Source organism: Nothoprocta perdicaria, unplaced genomic scaffold, assembly GCF_003342845.1.
Source record: "Nothoprocta perdicaria isolate Ctin4 unplaced genomic scaffold, notPer1 scaffold_2, whole genome shotgun sequence".
In the NCBI taxonomy this organism is placed as follows: domain Eukaryota; kingdom Metazoa; phylum Chordata; class Aves; order Tinamiformes; family Tinamidae; genus Nothoprocta; species Nothoprocta perdicaria.
Genome location: NW_020455204.1, coordinates 13,751,562 through 13,765,707, shown reverse-complemented (window position 1 = coordinate 13,765,707; position 14,146 = coordinate 13,751,562). Strand labels below are relative to the sequence as shown.

At 45.7% G+C, this 14,146-nt stretch overlaps 2 protein-coding genes across 5 annotated transcripts in view; one reads left to right on the top strand and one right to left on the bottom strand.

Annotated features, from left to right (window-relative positions):
- The first annotated feature begins 1,099 nt into the window (after window positions 1–1,099).
- On the top strand, window positions 1,100–2,450 carry SOD3 (superoxide dismutase 3). Its single transcript, XM_026037786.1, has 2 exons — window positions 1,100–1,185; window positions 1,601–2,450. Exon 2 carries the CDS (start codon window positions 1,617–1,619, stop codon window positions 2,328–2,330), a length of 714 nt encoding a protein of 237 aa, XP_025893571.1. The 5' UTR covers window positions 1,100–1,185; window positions 1,601–1,616; the 3' UTR covers window positions 2,331–2,450.
- Window positions 2,451–5,674: 3,224 nt separating this feature from the next.
- Window positions 5,675–14,146, bottom strand: part of CCDC149 (coiled-coil domain containing 149) — a 46,137-nt gene continuing 37,665 nt past the window's right edge. For 2 of the 4 annotated variants that reach the window (XM_026037808.1, XM_026037812.1), the window contains 3 exons: window positions 11,191–11,298; window positions 6,823–7,410; window positions 5,675–6,178 (listed from right to left, as the gene is read on the bottom strand). In XM_026037808.1, coding sequence (XP_025893593.1) covers window positions 6,824–7,410; window positions 11,191–11,298 — 695 coding nt within the window. In that variant the 3' untranslated portion in view covers window positions 5,675–6,178; window position 6,823. The remainder of the gene's footprint in view (window positions 6,179–6,822; window positions 7,411–11,190; window positions 11,299–14,146) is intronic. The other 2 variants (XM_026037810.1, XM_026037811.1) reach the window with 2 other exon arrangements.

The following is a 14,146-nucleotide window of genomic DNA, read 5'->3' as shown; positions in this document are numbered from 1 at the left end:
GCAGACCCTGCTTTGGACACTTGCTTCATGTATTTTACAAGTTTAAATGGTAAATTTGGCTACATTTGGCTATTTCTTAACCTGCCCTGCAGGAACGGGGCACTGCTGCTCCTAGGCACTGCCTGGCGTGTTCCAGAGATCCGGAGCTGGAGCTCAGGGCCACGGCACTGTGTTTGGTGTCTCCAAGCCGCACAGCACGGTTCAACTGCAGGATTTCAAGCCCCTCGCTAGCGATCCAAGTGGCGGATACTCCTGTAGCTCTGCTCTTCCTCACAGAGCAAGACAAAACACCAGCTCTAAAATAACTGAGTATCTTGGAACTGAGCTAGAATAACCCACCAGCGGGATTAATGCGCAGTTTGACCATTCCAGAAGCTGGGAGCGCCTCGTACCTCTGCCCAGCCGGCAGAAGCCAGGGGCTGGGGAAGGGGATTTCCTTCTTCACGTGTTCCTGTGTAGGGAGCGCGGCCCTTTGCTCTCTGCGGAGCCCCAGGCCGCCGAGGGGCTCCCCACGGCACGGGCACCTCTCAGCCCCACGGCGGCAGGGGCAGCGTGGGGGAACCTCCTTCACAGGATGGAGACCTGGCGAGGCCAGGGCAGCCCTAAAACCTTGCAGAGAAGCATCGTTAAGAGAAACCTCAGTGTCTGATATTTAATTGGGCCTTTCAGGTTTGAAACCACCGAAACTTTGGCATACGCCCATGTGAAACGTCTTGTGTTGCTAAAGCAGCAGTTTAAGTTTAACCTCATGAAGAAGTAAAAATGCAGAACAACTCTATGCCAAACATATTCAAGGGAAAGAACGGTCCCGTGTGCCCTAAAGCCAGATCTCTTCTCTGGCTGCATGCCGGAGGCCGCTCGGTTTAGATAAGTACATGAAGTCACCCAGAGGAAGATTATTTTAAGAACGTGAATGTTTTCTTCCCTTCTGTTTTCTGGAATGCCGGTGAGGAGCGGGAGGCAGCGCGGGGGAGAGGCCAGGCTGTTACCCTGCCCCGAAGGGGACGCGGAGACGCTGCCCTCCCTCCCCGGCCGGCAGTGACCCCTCCCCGCGCCGCTCTTACCTAATTCCTGCAAAACAAGCAGAGCCCAAAGGCTCCAGGCTCACACGGCACAGGCACCGCGCCTCCATCGCACGGACGGGCAGCTGCTGAGGAGGGACAGGCTTGGGAGCAGCTCCGAAAGGTAACCCGCTGCTTGGCTTTCTCTTTGCAATCCTGAGGGCTAACTAACACTTCCAGATGTGCACCAAAACCTGGCAAAGCTTGCCTCCTGGCAAACTGTCTTACAGGAACTGGGGCAGGAGAAAACTATCAGTGCAAACCCCAAAACTGATCAAACATCGATCCAGATTACTTCATTTCTGCAGGGAAAAAGAAGCATTTGTTCCAGACCAAACTCTGGTGTGAAATATGAACTCACCAGTATGTTTTTAGTCCTGGCCCTTGGCTCTATGTGTTTTTAAAAGTGCGTAAGCATCCTGATTTACTCAGGACTCGCTGCTGTGGGCAAGCTCCGAGGGCAGCGGCTCCCGGGGCTCTCCCTCTCTCTCCAGGCAACTGCTGCAAACTGCCTTTAACTCTCGTGGCTTCTTTTGCAGGCTCCGCACGGCCGAGATGCTTCTGCTGCTTTCTCTGGTCGCTGGACTTGCCCTTTCTGCCTCTGATGTCGTGACAGACCCTGATCCGAACTCAGAACCGCTTAAGGACATACAGAGGAAAGTGAATGACCTCTGGCAGAGCCTGCTCTACCCAGCGATGGTTAATAACGAGACCGAGGGGGTGATTTATGCCACCTGTGAAATGCTGCCCAGCCCCAAAATAGATGCTGACAAGCCACGAGTGACTGGACAGGTTTTGTTCAAGCAGTGCTACTCGCACGGAAGATTAGAAGCAATTTTTGACCTGGATGGGTTTCCGCTAGAGAACAACCAGTCTGGCAGAGCTATCCACATCCACCAGCTTGGAGACCTCAGCGATGGCTGTGACTCTACGGGAGGCCACTATAACCCTTTCGGTGTGAACCACCCTCGCCACCCTGGGGACTTTGGCAACTTTTTTCCTAAAGAGGGCAAGATCTGGAAATACAAGCCAAACCTCCTAGCCACTGTGTTTGGCCCGTATTCCATCCTGGGCAGATCCATAGTGCTTCACGAGCAGGAAGATGACATGGGCAAGGGCAACAAGGCCAGTCTGGAAAATGGGAATGCCGGCAAGCGTCTCGCCTGCTGCGTGATCGGGATGAGCACCAAGAACCTGTGGGACAAGAAGCTGTCTGAGGCTGCAGACAGGAAGAAGAGAGGCTCAACGAGCAGGACCAGGCTTAACTGAGCAGCCCCACAGCCTGCACAAAGCACCTTCAGCTCTGCCACCGGCCACCCGAACACCTGACAGGAGGGCTCCCTTTCCTTTCTGCTGCTGCTTTAAGAAACGTGTATCGCTTTGTAGAGCGGGTCTTTCCTGTAGGCAGATCAATAAAAACAGCATCAACTCAACCTTGTGGTGACTCTTCTTGAAGATGCAGGATTCCCTTATGCAGTTGGAAGCTGAATGCATGTAGTTAAGAGCTGATAGAGAGGGCTGATAGTTTGGGCAAAGACACTGGCCCTGTCAGGAGGGCTCAGGACACTGTGAGCTGAAGCAGCAAAGACCAAAAGAAAAAAACAACAGTAAATCTGAAAACTGCCTCTGATTAGACATGATCGGGTACTCGGCTGCAAGTGTGAAAGGTGAAGAGATCCCTGTGCTTCCAAGAGCTGTGAGGGCGCGTTGTGCAACCCGGATAACGGCGAAGCCCTCAAATGCAGGGGAAGCGCAGACAGTTTCTGTTTCAAATTTTAGATCTTTCCTCTCGTATTTGCAGGTTTTATTCTCAAACACGTGTACGTTAACTGGTAACTTCCCTTGTTTAGGTTGCCCGCAGGGCTCTGGCCGAGTCACAGGCTCCAAGGCGGAGAGCAGACCGGTACGAAGGGTCCCGTTTGCTGCCCACATGCTCACTCCCCCACAAAAGCTCCCTAACACTCCTAGTTTATGACGTTTAGCAACTCGATTACATACAAAAGGTTTAATGTTGCTTGTGATAAAGTCAGTAGATCAGAGAGAAATAGTATTTTCAGAGCTAAAACACACAGCATGATTGTTCACACAAAGATGGAAGCAAGTTAGACCTGGAAAAGTGACAGAGAAAACACGTAAGTCAGATAATTTTTGACAGACGTAAAACTCACACTTAAAAGCTTTAATTTTTTAATGCCTCACAGTTTAACACAGGCCATTGAAAATGCTGAAAAACTAACTCATAACTAACATTCATCTGATACTGAGAAAACAAGGAAATAAGCATATAAAAGCAGCGTATCAGGAAATGTGTGTTTTTATTAAAGATGACAAAATATATTAATATTTTTGGACTACATTACGTATTTAATTCAAGTATCAACAAAAGAAAGGTATGCAAATAAATAAAACTGCATTAAAATAGAACTGCAAAACAGAAGCCAGTAAACAAAATCTTATCTCTCAAAAATGCAGCAGACTTTCAACTTAATCTCAGCTAAGATTGTAAAATGCATTCCTGAGCTCATATGGATTAAAGAAACTCCTCCGCCTTTATTATACAAATCACCATATGCTTAAAAATAGTCTCATTTAGAAAGGAAGCATTATTCTAAAAGATGCTTCTTAATCTGTCATTTTCACACACTTATTCCACAGATTCACTCGACGCAGCTTTCCAAATAACCACAACGTGGAACTTTCAAATCCTTCTCACAAATAATGCACAAAATCACTTTAAGGGGAGACAACTTCCCTAAAGCCAATTGTAAACTGGGTCCATTTGCCGCGTACCCCTGCCACAAGGCTGCTCCCCCCAGCTCGCCTCCCCAGGGCCCAGCACTGAAAGGGCTTGTGCATGTGATTTCTGCATTCTTTAAGTCCTAGAAATAAACAGCGCAAGCCTCAAGACCAAACAAAATAATGCTGATTTTCTCCTCAACAAAATAGGAATGGATTTTCTGAAAAAAAAAAAAAAAAATCACACAACATTATCAATTAAAGCAACATCCAAGGGATTGTTCACAATAACAGTTAGCTATTACATAGTGCAGCAGTGTTGTCTTCCTTGGACAAGCGTCCGGGAATCCAAGCCTTGTGCTCCCAGGAGAAGGCTAAAGTCATAGCTAGGAACTTGCTTCCACTGGGGCCCAAAGGACAGAACATGGCTGCACCAGCAACATAGCACGAGAAATGAGGTTTCCAGAGATCTAGATATATAAGCTGGCACTAAATGACTGCAAAGATATAAAAAGGGCATTTAAGAGGAAAGAACGGTGTGATGGTAGCTGGCAAGATGACCTAACTGATGGCCATACATCCCCTCTGTGAAAGAAATGAAAAAAAGTAAACGACTTAGGCATGAAAAAGTGACCGCTTCTGTCTGCTTTAATCTTTTCACCAGAACTTTGTTAATTTAAAGCATTAACTGACAACTAAGAGTCCAGGAGCTAAGAGATGAGAGAGGAAAACAACGGCCATAAACCACCCTGAGCATCTCAGTCCAGCTCTGGGGAATCCTGACCTTTCTGCCAGAATCCTGCCTCAGTTCCGACTGCAGTGATGCTCAGCTCTGCGCAGCGGTACTCCATGGAACATGGAAAAGAATATATCTTCAATAAAGTGACACTTCACGTAACATCCTGGCATTAAAGTTAAAAAATCCTGCCAGAGATTCAGGATTCTCCCAGAGATGTCAGGGTCTGCAGCAATTTCTCTCCTGCCTTGTCAGTACTGTCATATAAATGAGTCAATAACGCAGTCAGCTGCAATTAATGGCAACAGCATAACAATCTTTCAAAAACTTAAACTCTTCTTGGTTTCAGGTGATGAGGAACTTAAGATGAGATCAGGGTACTGAACGAAAACTTTTTGCTGCCTCACGTCCCTAACACACTTAAATATATAGATGTTCTCTGTTCCTCGGGGCTGCTGCTGCTGCTACCAGCAAAATGCTGCAATGCCAAAGCACCTTTAAAGAGAAAGGAAACATTAGTGAAGAGCAGGGCGAGTATCACTTCATTGCCTGCAAGGAGACACTCAAAGGGTTACATGAATGCACCTGGTAGGAAAAAAAATGCATGAAAACAGAGACAAGCCACATTTTTCACCTTCCCACCATAATTCCTTATATTTGTATGTAATCATTTACATACAGCCTTTCTTCTGCTGAATACAAACTGTTCATGGACTTCGACACCTTGATTACAGCAGCACCTGCTAGCTCAGCTTCCACAGACAGAAGAGTTTGTCAGTGCTGCTAATATAAACTCTGTTTATTCAGTAGCTGACGAGTGGGCTGTAAAAATTTGCAGCTGGCAGTTATTTGTCAAAAGAGGACTCAGCCTGGGAGGGATTTTCCTCTTTATTAGTAGTATTTTATTAAATTTGGTTTAATTCTCCCTGATTGGTTTCAAGTTCGAGGAGTGAGCAATGCACATTTACAGACAATTAGGTCCCACGCCAGCAGAAAAATTGCCTTGCCGGCTGCTGGCCCATAGAAGCCCCACAGCTGCAGAGCCTCTTCCTCGCGCTCCAAAGAGGGGAGGAAGGAGGAGCCTCCCCTTCTCCCACAGCTGCTGCCTCCAGTGCTGCTTCTCCCGTGTTGCTGCCTTCCCGGGAGCAGAGTGGCTCGGCTCCAGCACCAGGAGGGAGCTGGGGACGGCCACAGCAGCCCCCTCCCTCCCCCGTTAGCACTGCAGGGTTTTCTTGCAGCTCAACATCAGCAAGGGAAGAGGGATAAAGAAGCCACAGCAAATGAAATCAGCCTCCTACTCTACCCAAGATTGGCGAACTGTGGGTGAAACGGAGAATTATCCCAAATTCCAAACCAGGAGAAAATAGGAAGGCCTTGACTCCTTTCAAAGCAAGGGCAGAAACGGAGCAGGCTGGAAGCGAGCGCCGGTCACGCAGCCCACGGGCTGTTCCAACAGCTCGAGGTTGAGGAGCGCGATCCCGAGCGGTGGCCCGAGAGCCAAGCGGGTGGACAGGCTGTCCCTGCTGCCCACGGCACATGGGAACTGCAGCTGCAGGTCAGGGAAGGGCTTCTGGCCTCTCCGGGGAGGCCTCCTCTAGAGCTCCAGCACGTGGGCTTCTCTGGTGAAGAAACTCCCTGCAGCTTCCTGAGGCAAGGCAGGAGAGGAAAGTACAAAATTTAGGCAATTGAGAATGGATTGTTTGGAAACGGGGGAACGACAAACATGCAAGGAGGGTTTTTCAGAAAGTATTTTGATTCCTATAAAGGAATAACTGATTTTAAGTATATACTTGAGTCATTGTGCAGAGAAGCAGAACACAGAAGCAAACAAAAGCCTTCTACTTGAAGACTCTTCTATGGTTTATCATTTCAGACTTTCTGTCTTTGGGAGATATTTCTAGTCATCAGAACACAGTAGCCCTAAGACCAAACCAACTGCAGACGCCTGGCCATAACCCGACATGACACATTATCACCACTGGTCTCTTCACCATGGCGTTTTAATTATGTCTTCCTATCTAGAACCTTCCAAACATTACCAAAAAAAAAAAAAAAAAAAAAAAATCCAATCTCAGTGGCTTCACGTTCTTTCTCTTAGGTAATCTATATTTTTGGTAGGCTATGGCCAAAATTAACATGAAAACACCCTTATTAGACAAATATTAACAGACTGATGCAAAGCTCAACTCTATGACACACTACTGCAGTAACCAGCCACATCCACAGCAGCACCACAGCTTGCAATGCAAGAGGATGACAGAAAGAAACTCAAGGGCTAGGACTTCATACCTCAAGCCAAACTGTTATCCAAATATTCAGAGTTTTCAGCAGGACTGGATGGCTTCTTGCCTTCAGATTCAGGTTGCTCCTCAGGGCTGTTACTTGTGTGAGCAGCTGTGACATGGAGACCTCCAAGCCTTCCAGGGCCCTCAAGATCCATGGTGCTGCTATTTTGATTCCCTTTTTCTTTCATCACTTCACAGTTGCTCTCTTTTAGGAGGTCAGCCTCAGCTGCCTGTTCATTCTCCGAGGCTGAGGGATCTGCGGACTCGGATCGGCCGGAGCTGGATATAGGGAGCTCTCCCTCAGAAGAACCATTAAGCTCAGGCCCAACTAATGTGTTCTCCACCCCTGCTGGCTTTTCTGCTCCCTTCCCTTCCAGTTCTGCAACGTCCTGTTTTTCTGGCAATTCATTTACTTGACTTCCAAGGTTGCTTATTTCTCCTTCCTCAGAAGGTAATTGAGGTAATGCAGGATAAAAATGTTTATTTTGGTTATTTAAGTTTGCTGGGGAATTGACAGAATCTTTATCATTTTCCTCTTTATCAGTTTCTCTTGCAACAGCACAAGTTTCATCACGTTCTCCCTTTTGCTCTGCTGAAAGAGAAGTGAAACAGCAACATGGTCCACTCAGGCTCATGTATTTATGTATGTCTGACCTGAAGACCCTCACAACAGGCTCAGAGCACAGAGACTTCTACCTTGGTAAGGGATTATCTGGAGCGACTCCTTGTCCCACCCTAGGCCCTTTTCTGAGATTTCTAGCCATCAGCATTGGCTGGATGAGGCTGCTTTGCCAGCTCTAAGGAGGCATAGCCCAAACCACAGTGTGGGATGGCCCACTCAGCCACTGATAACACAGCAAGGCCCTTGGCTGCAGGGTTTTTTGGCAGAGCTCAACATCAGTCCCCAAATCACTGCTGTTTTTTCAGGGCTAACACAAGCTCCACTTTTCTGTTCGCAAGTTTTTATCCAACAACGAACCTGTGTTATGGGTCCTGCAGCACCTTTCCTACCACAAAAGGTGTTCCTCATTGGGGTAACGGCATAAAATGAAGCCGCAGTGGAAGAACATGAGGAATATCATTATACCCAAAGCCAAACACTGGATAAAAAGTATCAGAATAGAGAAAACAGCAACGTATAAACAAACAGCTTTATAAAATGAAAAGAATCTGACCTTCTATCAATTAAGGACAAAAAGTCTCATTGAAAATAAGCTCGCAAAGTCAAGGAAGAGAAATCAGGATATGAAAGCAGTACGGCTGTAGAGACAGCTCCAAGTATCTCCTGCGCTGCACGTGCAGGGCCTCGGCTGTGTGGGCACCTTGGGGGCTCGTCCCCCACGGAGAGCACGAGCCGCCCCATGCAGGAGGGACCGGGGCCTGCGCGGTGGGATCCCTCCTGCCTCCGTCGGCCCCTCTCCTTCCCAGCCTGGCAGCTGCTGAATGAAGGGAACGGGCAGCGTTGCTACGACTAAGGAAGCCTGGAAAGCTGGAAGAGCTGGATTTAAGAGTCTGTGGCAAAGCGGGGATAAATTAACTTTCCAAGGTGATTACCCACTGGATCTAATCCTCATTATCTGAGCGCTCAACTGGAACCCTGGGAGCTGGTTTTGCAGCACTGTCAGGCTCCCGTTATGCATCTGAACATGAATATCTGAAGTGCTCTAAAAATAAACAAAACTTATGTAGCTCAAATTGGCATTCAAAATTAGTAGGGAGTCTACACTATTCTTCCCATGCCTCAGCCTCCTGCCTCTATAGTGTGGGCTAACACCACCCCATCACCTTGCTGTAATTTTGTGAAGATGAATCATTTGCAAGCACTTGAACCCCACAGAAAAGCTCATTGAAAAACTACTTCTGTCTTCAGAGAATGCTTGGAACAGTGCACAGCCAACAAGGCACGATGTGCTCAGTGGTGAAGGGAAAAGACCTCTGAGGAGCTGCTCACTGAGAGCTGCGACGCTCCAGCACCATCGAGCACACACACCCCCATCCTGTGCACCGGGTAAAGGGAAATCCTGTGGAAAAAGCCATCTTTAAGTCATGCAGCCTCGCTGCAAGATGAAACATTTTCACAAGGAGGCCACATGCTGCATTCTACAGACGTGTATCATCCAGTTTAACTGCAACAGGGCAAACAATTACAGATTAAAACAGGCCTTGATGAGAAGAGGGTAAACAGATTAGATTAGATCAAGCAAGCCTAAAAAAGCCCCTCTGAATACCTGCAGATATGGCTAGGGCAACATTTGATACCTTTGTAGAAGCTTCTGATAAAGAACATATGTTCCTGCACAGGCTTCCTGGGCCAAATATGTAGCAAGCATAAACTGTTCTGTACTACTTACATGACTGCAGTTCACTAACATGAATCATCAGGCCTAGATTTAAAGATGGGTAATTTCAGTAATTTCTCAACCCATTCTAGTTTTTTCACAGGAAAGGTCTCTGTCTTTTATCTTGGAGGGGAACCAGTGTGACCTGTCAGGCACTGATGCTTCTTACCATCACCAGAGCCTCGTGTCTGCCTTCCAGGGGCATTTCTCTCTCTTCTCTTCTCTTTTCTTCTCCTTTTCTTCTCTTTTCTTCTCCTTTTCTTCTCTTTTCTTTTCTTTTTTCTTTTTTTTTTCTTTTCCTTTCCTTCCTTCCTTTCCCTCCCTCCCTTCCTTCCTTTCCCTCCCTCCCTCCCTTTCTTTCTTTCTTTCTCTCTCTCTCTCTCTCTCTTTCTCTCTCTCATCTAGCTCTTCCCTATTTCCCTTTGTGCATTCAGGTCCGACACACACTGCCTGTTTCCCATCCTCTTTCAGTCTTTATTACGACACCACTTTTGGTCAGAATTTCAGTTCCTCCCTCCTGTGCTTGCAGTGACGCCAGACCCAGGCCCCCCCTCACTCAGACTCCCTTCATCCCTTCCAGTCCTCATCTCTTCTAATCTCCCCATCACGTGGGAGTCCTGACCTCAGAGTGCTCTTCTGCAGACTTTCTGTCCTCTCTGTGCCAGGTTTCCTGCCTACCACATTTACAGTATCTTGAGGGACAGGGGCATGCAGTTTTATCAGCCCTGGTAGCGTTCAATAAGCTCAAAGTCAGAATAATCTATTTTAAAAAAATCACATGGGAATTAAAAGTGAATGATTTGTTGTGGGGTGTAAATCCCTTGTTATAAGTGAAAACAACAACTGATTTAGGTAACAAATGAACAAAAAAATCTAAAGTAGAAAATGCAGCATGGAAAGCTTCAGCCCACAGTGAGGTTGGGCAGCATTAGAGCGCTACAAGAACAGGGGCTGATGAGATCTGACAGGGAGCTTTAACCAAAAGCGTAACACCAGCCTCACCTAGGACAACTACGCAGCGAAAAGAGCACAAGGCCATCAAGCAAATACTTTCAGAAACTGCACATTTAATAAAGATCAATGATTTAGCAGGCCTACAAAAATGAATATTCATGAGTTGTTATTACTCACTGGAGAACTATTCACTCTAGTTTCATTTCTTATTTTCAACCAAAAGATCAGCTGATCAAGATTATAAAAAATGATCAGTCTGGCTGTCAGGTTTTATCAGCTGATGATATGGATAATAAAGTCAAAATTAAGCTACATCTATTTAGTTTCAAGACTAACAAATAAATTGTTTTAATGTTTCATAACCATGCTGAGAAAGATCTGGGCATACCAAAAACCTTATGCCCATTAAAGAGCTTATCCAAATGCTGACAGGCAAGCATAATAATTCACATTCCATCCATTATGAAAAACTAGGGAGAAAATTAAGGTTATGCATAGCATACTCTTTTTTTGCTACTGTCAAATAAAGTTAAGCTTGACTTTGGAAAGAAGATGTTAAAGCTTGCTTTTGGGGAAGGATTTAACAAAATACGTTGAAGGCTATAAAAGAAAAGTCAATTTCTCTGGAAAAAAGGAGTAGGGTATTTCAATTTATCGGGTGCAATCAGGAAGCCTTTCATGTAGATATGAGGTATAAAGCAGGGAAGTGCTAAGCCAGCTCTACCCACTGCTTTCCTATTGTGCATTTTAACAGAGGCAAAGCGAGCGGGAGGCAGTTAGCTGTAACACAGAGGGCATGAATAACTTCTCATAGTATTGAGTTATCTGGCACGAAAATTCTTTGAGGTGTAAGATCAGATATCCAGCACGGTGTAATCTATCCAACAGTCATTTTTTAGAGGTATCTCTGCTATTTATACTGGGACCATCTATCCATTTTACTTGTGGTTGATTTATTCAATCTCTGTCACCAGTGAAACTCTGCCTTCTGGTACCCCAGCATGAAAATTTAGTACTTTTTATTTGCAAAGAAATGAGTGCTCAGCTTCCATCATTTTCCTTACGTTGCTGGTGCTCACCTGGTACTTTAGTTTGCTGTGACTTGTCTGTAGATGCTAACAAGGGTGACCTAGACCGCTGCATAACAGGCAAATTTGGATCGTTGAATGTTATAGTATCCTTTCCACCTGAAACAAAGAAAATGCTGGAATCACTAACTCATCAACTGCCTTCACTGTTCATTCCCGATACTCAAACACATTTTGCAATGTTATAGGAAGAACAGAACAGGAAAAGCATCTCAAATGATCCTTCCATAGCATGGAAAAAACCTTCTGTACTGCAGCTGAAATACGCAAGTCAAACACAGAAAAGGCATTTTTCTACCCACACTACTGGGGAAAGGACAGACTTTGAAAGAGGACCAGATGCTGCATTCAGCAAATTGTATTAGCCACACAATTCAGCATATTAATCATCTGATCAGAGCAGAAGTTTTGCAAGAGGCATTCTGAGGTAAGGCTTTACCCTGGCACACGGATCGCCTGCCCGCTGCCACGCAGCCCTGACTCGGGGCCCTGCACGTCCTGCCTCAGCACTGCACCTGTTTGCACCTCGAACTGGGTTTTGCAGCACGCTCCCCCCTGCACACGAGCCCACAAAGCCCCTTTCAAAGAGAGAGCTAAGCAAAAAGCTCCGCGGAGGACGCCAGAGCCGAGGGAGAAGCACGCGCACCCTGCCAGGGAACGGCAGGGATTTTCATCTGAAAACTCCCAAATCATTTCTGAGCAGTTCTGCCGCAAGCCAAATGGAAAAGGGCCTCTTTCCAGCTCTTTTGTAGAGAAAATTGTGCAAGAAACTCTTCAGCTAAGGGCTCTGCTGTAGATGCGTAGCCTTTACATGTTTTAGCAATACAGAAAGCAACACCTGCAGATCCTTTAGCAAATCCTCCACTATTCAGGATTCTCAGGTCTTTTAGTGACTGACACTGCCTTAAACCTGGAGGGGAAATGGCAGGAAATCTGCAAGATCAGCTAAGCAGGGCCCTGCACGGCCTCCAGCGCGCTGCCAGCTGCTAAGTAATGGCTGCAGAGGTGGCAGCTCCTGCTCTATTTATCTCCATAAGACCGGACATTTATGTTACTATCACTTTTCCCCCCCTCTAAATCTGTTTGTACATTTCCCCTTAAGCCAACATCCTAAATCTAATCACCCTTTGGAGACAGAGACTTTCAAAAGAGCACCAGGTCAGGCGACAGTGCGAATAAATCCAACTTTGGCAAAGTTCTGGTGCCTTCTGTGAAGCAATAAAAGTTGAGCTCCTCTCACGGAGTCCAGCTGCACTGTCCCAACCCCTAAATACTTTTGAAAAGAGTGGCTGTAAATATCTCGATCCTGAAGCTGTCATGGATTTTGTAGAAATATCCCTGACAAGCTGGGTATAGGCTGCAACAGCGTGAATGCACTTGAATTTGGCAAGCAAGGATGCATCAAGGATTTTGCCTTTGCTATAGCAAATAATAACACTGTAAGATTAACTAGCAAAGAATGGAGTGGAATAAAAGAATTCACAATGTTAAGGCAAATTAACTAAAAATGGTAACTAGGCAAAACAAGCCCAACTGCTATTTCAAACCACAAAAGCCCCTGGAAGAGGGAATGCACTTTCCTGTATTGGTGCGGGAATTTTCTTTGGGAAGGAGAGCTAAACTAGACGGGAAATAGTGGTATGAAAACATCCAGCAGATATTCACACACATAGTCCATCCATATCCCAAAGATCCAATAACACTCAACAGAACAAGATCCCAAAAGATTAACCTGAATAATTTTTAAAGGTGTTTGTTGTTGCTGTTTGTCAGCATAATAAAGCGAAGCCTGAGCTGGGATCCCTGAAGCTCCCAAGACAAGCTTTGAAAAAGAAACTTCTTGACTTCCAGCCAGCATTTACGCAGTAAACACATTCACTTTCACAACATTTTTTATGAAAACTGACTTAGTTACAGAAAATAACAGCTAACCTCCCACACATTTAAGCCACAGCTATGCAACTGAGTTCCTATTTACTTACACTGATTTACATCATTTCATGAAAGAGGGCCGTGGCTCTTGCTGGCCTGTGAATCATGGCCTGATGTTGGACTACATACAGGAAAGTTCTATTAGCTGCAGGTCCAGTGAATTTTGTAACTCATATGGCTTTGGGCAGAGTCCCTCTATAAAACGAATTTCTCAAGGGCTCTCGTGATTACAGTGGAGATCACAAAATAGGCAAGGAAATAGCTCTTCAACAGTAGTAAATTCAGTTATTTGCTTCCTTCTCCAGGACAAGCAGACTCCTCCAAAGGATTCCCAGTCTCGAGGATCCTTTTACCTCCTCTTCTCCATTTAAACAATCCTACCCTACTGTAACTGGCTATGAGCAACTCAATGCCACCCCTCCACTGCTCCATGCTGACTACTGCAGAGCGAGGAGTTCGGAAACACTCCGACGAACCTAGAAAGGAAACACCTCAACCATGGGTGATTTTCTTCTTCTTAGGCACTGGACATCAGGGATTTTCAGGAAATAGTGATTTGAATAATACAGAACTGCTTACATGAAGGCCTGAATCTGAACATGAAATTTTGAGAGGAATAAGCTGGCCATTATTATCACTTAATATGTTGAATAAAATGCACGTGCATGTGTCAACCAACTGCAACAAACCTGAGACTGAGCAAAGAATGCAACGTTTCTGTGAATATCGCATTCTTGGCTGCCTTCTCAACAAGGGTTCATAAGAGAGAAATCTACACTCAAGCTTTCTCTTTTCAAACATTTCATAAGAGATTAGATTAATTAGAGCCATTTTCCAGATAGGGGAAGCTGCAGCTTGTGGTAGGCAGAACTTTTACGGAAACTGAACTTATGCTCCCACTTGCACTATTTCAAAATCAAAAATATGCAGTTCCTCTTGATCTAGTTTCTCCACCATTTATTCCTGAATTGCACATAAAACAGATGACAAATACGTAACTAAATACATGACTAAA

Excerpts from the sequence above, each read along its gene's own strand:
- SOD3 (XM_026037786.1), top strand. The coding sequence starts at position 1,617 with ATGCTTCTGCTGCTTTCTCTGGTCGCTGGACTTGCCCTTTCTGCCTCT.